The sequence below is a fragment of the Solanum tuberosum genome, unplaced genomic scaffold (genome assembly GCF_000226075.1).
Source record: "Solanum tuberosum cultivar DM 1-3 516 R44 unplaced genomic scaffold, SolTub_3.0 scf00207, whole genome shotgun sequence".
Taxonomy (NCBI): domain Eukaryota; kingdom Viridiplantae; phylum Streptophyta; class Magnoliopsida; order Solanales; family Solanaceae; genus Solanum; species Solanum tuberosum.
In genome coordinates this window covers 866,299-868,930 of record NW_006239133.1, presented here as the reverse complement: position 1 = coordinate 868,930, position 2,632 = coordinate 866,299, and the positions used below count along the sequence as shown (strand labels likewise).

At 39.3% G+C, this 2,632-nt stretch overlaps 1 protein-coding gene across 1 annotated transcript; it reads left to right on the top strand.

Moving 5' to 3' along the window:
- Positions 1-2,632, top strand: LOC102577587 (xyloglucan galactosyltransferase KATAMARI1 homolog). Its single transcript, XM_006355829.2, has one exon. It carries the CDS (start codon positions 500-502, stop codon positions 2,324-2,326), a length of 1,827 nt encoding a protein of 608 aa, XP_006355891.1. The 5' UTR covers positions 1-499; the 3' UTR covers positions 2,327-2,632.

The following is a 2,632-nucleotide window of genomic DNA, read 5'->3' as shown; positions in this document are numbered from 1 at the left end:
ATAAAAAATAAGAAACAGCTACTACATCCCATCTTCCTCTTTCCTCTTGAATCTATCTATGTATAATAACAGTTAGTTAATACCCACAAAATTCGTTTTTTTTTCTATCTTTACCTATAACTTGTTCTTCATCAATCTCCTTCCACCTATTTCTGTGCTGTTAAACTTTGCTGGAACCTTCTTTTAGCTTAAATTTCCTGATTTCTCTCTGCTTCTTCAGTTATGGTCTTGATTTTCTCCATTTCATGACGTGCTAAATCCTCCGCATTTCACTCTTTTTTGTTCTATCATAGTGTATGACTAACCCCTTTCCTTTTCTTGGAAAATCAAGATAAATAGATACATCTATTTTTGAGCTTTTTTAAAGACTTGGGTTTTAGGGTTGTGTTGAAATTAGCAATATTTTCATTGATTCTTGAGGTTTTCTGGGTTTTAAGGTTGTTATAAAGATTGTATCTTTAGAGATTTTTGGTGGTTTATTTATGTTGGTTATAATCTGATGAGGCGCCGTTCTCCTACGTCCCAATCGTTTGATGATTCAATGGAGAAAGGGCAAGGAAAAAATCACCATCCTAGGGTTTGCTTGTTAGCTTCATTGTCAGGTTTGTTTTGGTTTTTACTATTGTATTTTCATTTTGTGATTCTTGGGGGTAATCATGTTCATGATTCACCTAATTTGGATCCACTTTCCCTCAATAAACAATCAATTATCATCACCCCTCAATCAAATCCAAATCCCCTGAATCGTGCTACTATACGTAATGCTAAAGTTGAAATGGATAATAATGAGTTAGTAGTGAAGTCCAAACCACTCGAAAAGAATGTACAACCACCACCGGCGGTGGTTAGGCCGGTGATTAGCGATAATAGCTCTCGGAGAGATCCTGAGAGTTACTCGTTTATGAGAGCATTGAGAACGGTAGAGAATAAAAGTGATCCATGTGGTGGAAGGTATATTTATGTGCATGATCTTCCTCCAAGGTTCAATGAAGATATGCTTAAGGAATGTAGAACTCTTAGTCCTTGGACTAATTTTTGTAAGTTTACTGCTAATGCTGGGCTTGGGCCACAAATGGAGAATGCTGAGGGAGTGTTCTCGAATACTGGATGGTATGCAACTAATCAGTTTGCGGTGGATGTCATTTTTGGCAATCGGATGAAACAGTACGAGTGCCTCACGAATGATTCCTCTCTTGCTGCTGCCATTTTTGTGCCGTTTTATGCAGGGTTTGACATTGCAAGGTATCTTTGGGGTTATAATGTAACTACGAGGGATGCTGCTTCTCTTGATTTGGTTGATTGGCTTCAAAAGAGGCCAGAGTGGAATATCATGGGGGGAAAGGATCATTTTCTTGTGGCTGGTAGGATAACGTGGGACTTCAGAAGATTGTCCGATTCAGATTCGGATTGGGGCAACAAGCTTCTTTTCTTACCTGCTGGGAGAAATATGTCCATGCTTGTGGTTGAATCAAGTCCATGGAATGCAAATGATTTTGGCATCCCATATCCAACATATTTCCATCCAGCAAAGGATGCTGAAGTGTTCACTTGGCAGGACCGGATGAGGAAGCTGGAGAGGAAGTGGCTATTTTGTTTTGCTGGTGGACCACGACCTGGGAACCCTAAATCAATCAGGGGGCAGATCATTGACCAATGCAAGGAGTCTAAAGCGTGCACGTTATTGAAGTGTGGTCAATCGGGGGAGAGCAAATGTCACTCTCCTAGCAGTATCATGAAGATGTTCCAGAGCTCCCTTTTCTGCCTGCAACCTCAAGGTGATTCATATACGAGAAGGTCGGCTTTTGATGCTATGTTGGCTGGTTGTATACCTGTCTTTTTCCACCCTGCTTCTGCCTACACACAGTATACATGGCATCTTCCGAAAAACTACTCAGCCTACTCTGTTTTCATTTCTGAGAATGATGTTCGTAAGAAGAATATAAGCATAGAGGAAATGTTAAATCAAATTCCTCCTGAGAAGGTGAAGGAAATGCGGGAGGCTGTTATAAGTATGATTCCGAGGCTGATTTATGCTGATCCTCGCTCTAAATTGGAGACTCTCAAAGATGCATTTGATGTAGCAGTTGATGCAGTTATAAATAGAGTTACAAGGCTAAGAAAAGACATCATTGAAGATCGTAAATATGATAACTATATTGAGGAGCTCAGCTGGAAATATTCATTGCTGGATGAAGGGCAAACTGAGCTTGCAGCTCACGAATGGGATCCTTTTTTCGAAAAACCAAAAGATCGAAGTGCAGAATCTGATAATTCATCAGCAGAAGCAGCTAAAAACTCTTGGAAAAACGAACAGGGACAACAATAATGATGTGGGTTTTTCCTCGACATACACCACCATCGTCACAGAGCTTAGAATGAGACAACTACTGGTTACACGTGAAAGTTAGCATCCGAGTATAAAAACCTGTTTTGGTGAAATTATAAGAACTTTGTGCAGATGAAGGACATATAGTAATACATAATCCTGCTTCTAATATAAATGCGGTTGTTGTTTTTTCCGATTCTATGTTATTTATTAGTCATTATTAACAATAAAATCCATGCCAATACTTTTGATCGCCAAATGATGTCTACTCAGGGTAGGAACTTCAGTCATTTGATTTTGCTGTTA

Coding starts and splice junctions, on each gene's coding strand:
- LOC102577587 (XM_006355829.2), top strand. CDS start 500: ATGAGGCGCCGTTCTCCTACGTCCCAATCGTTTGATGATTCAATGGAG.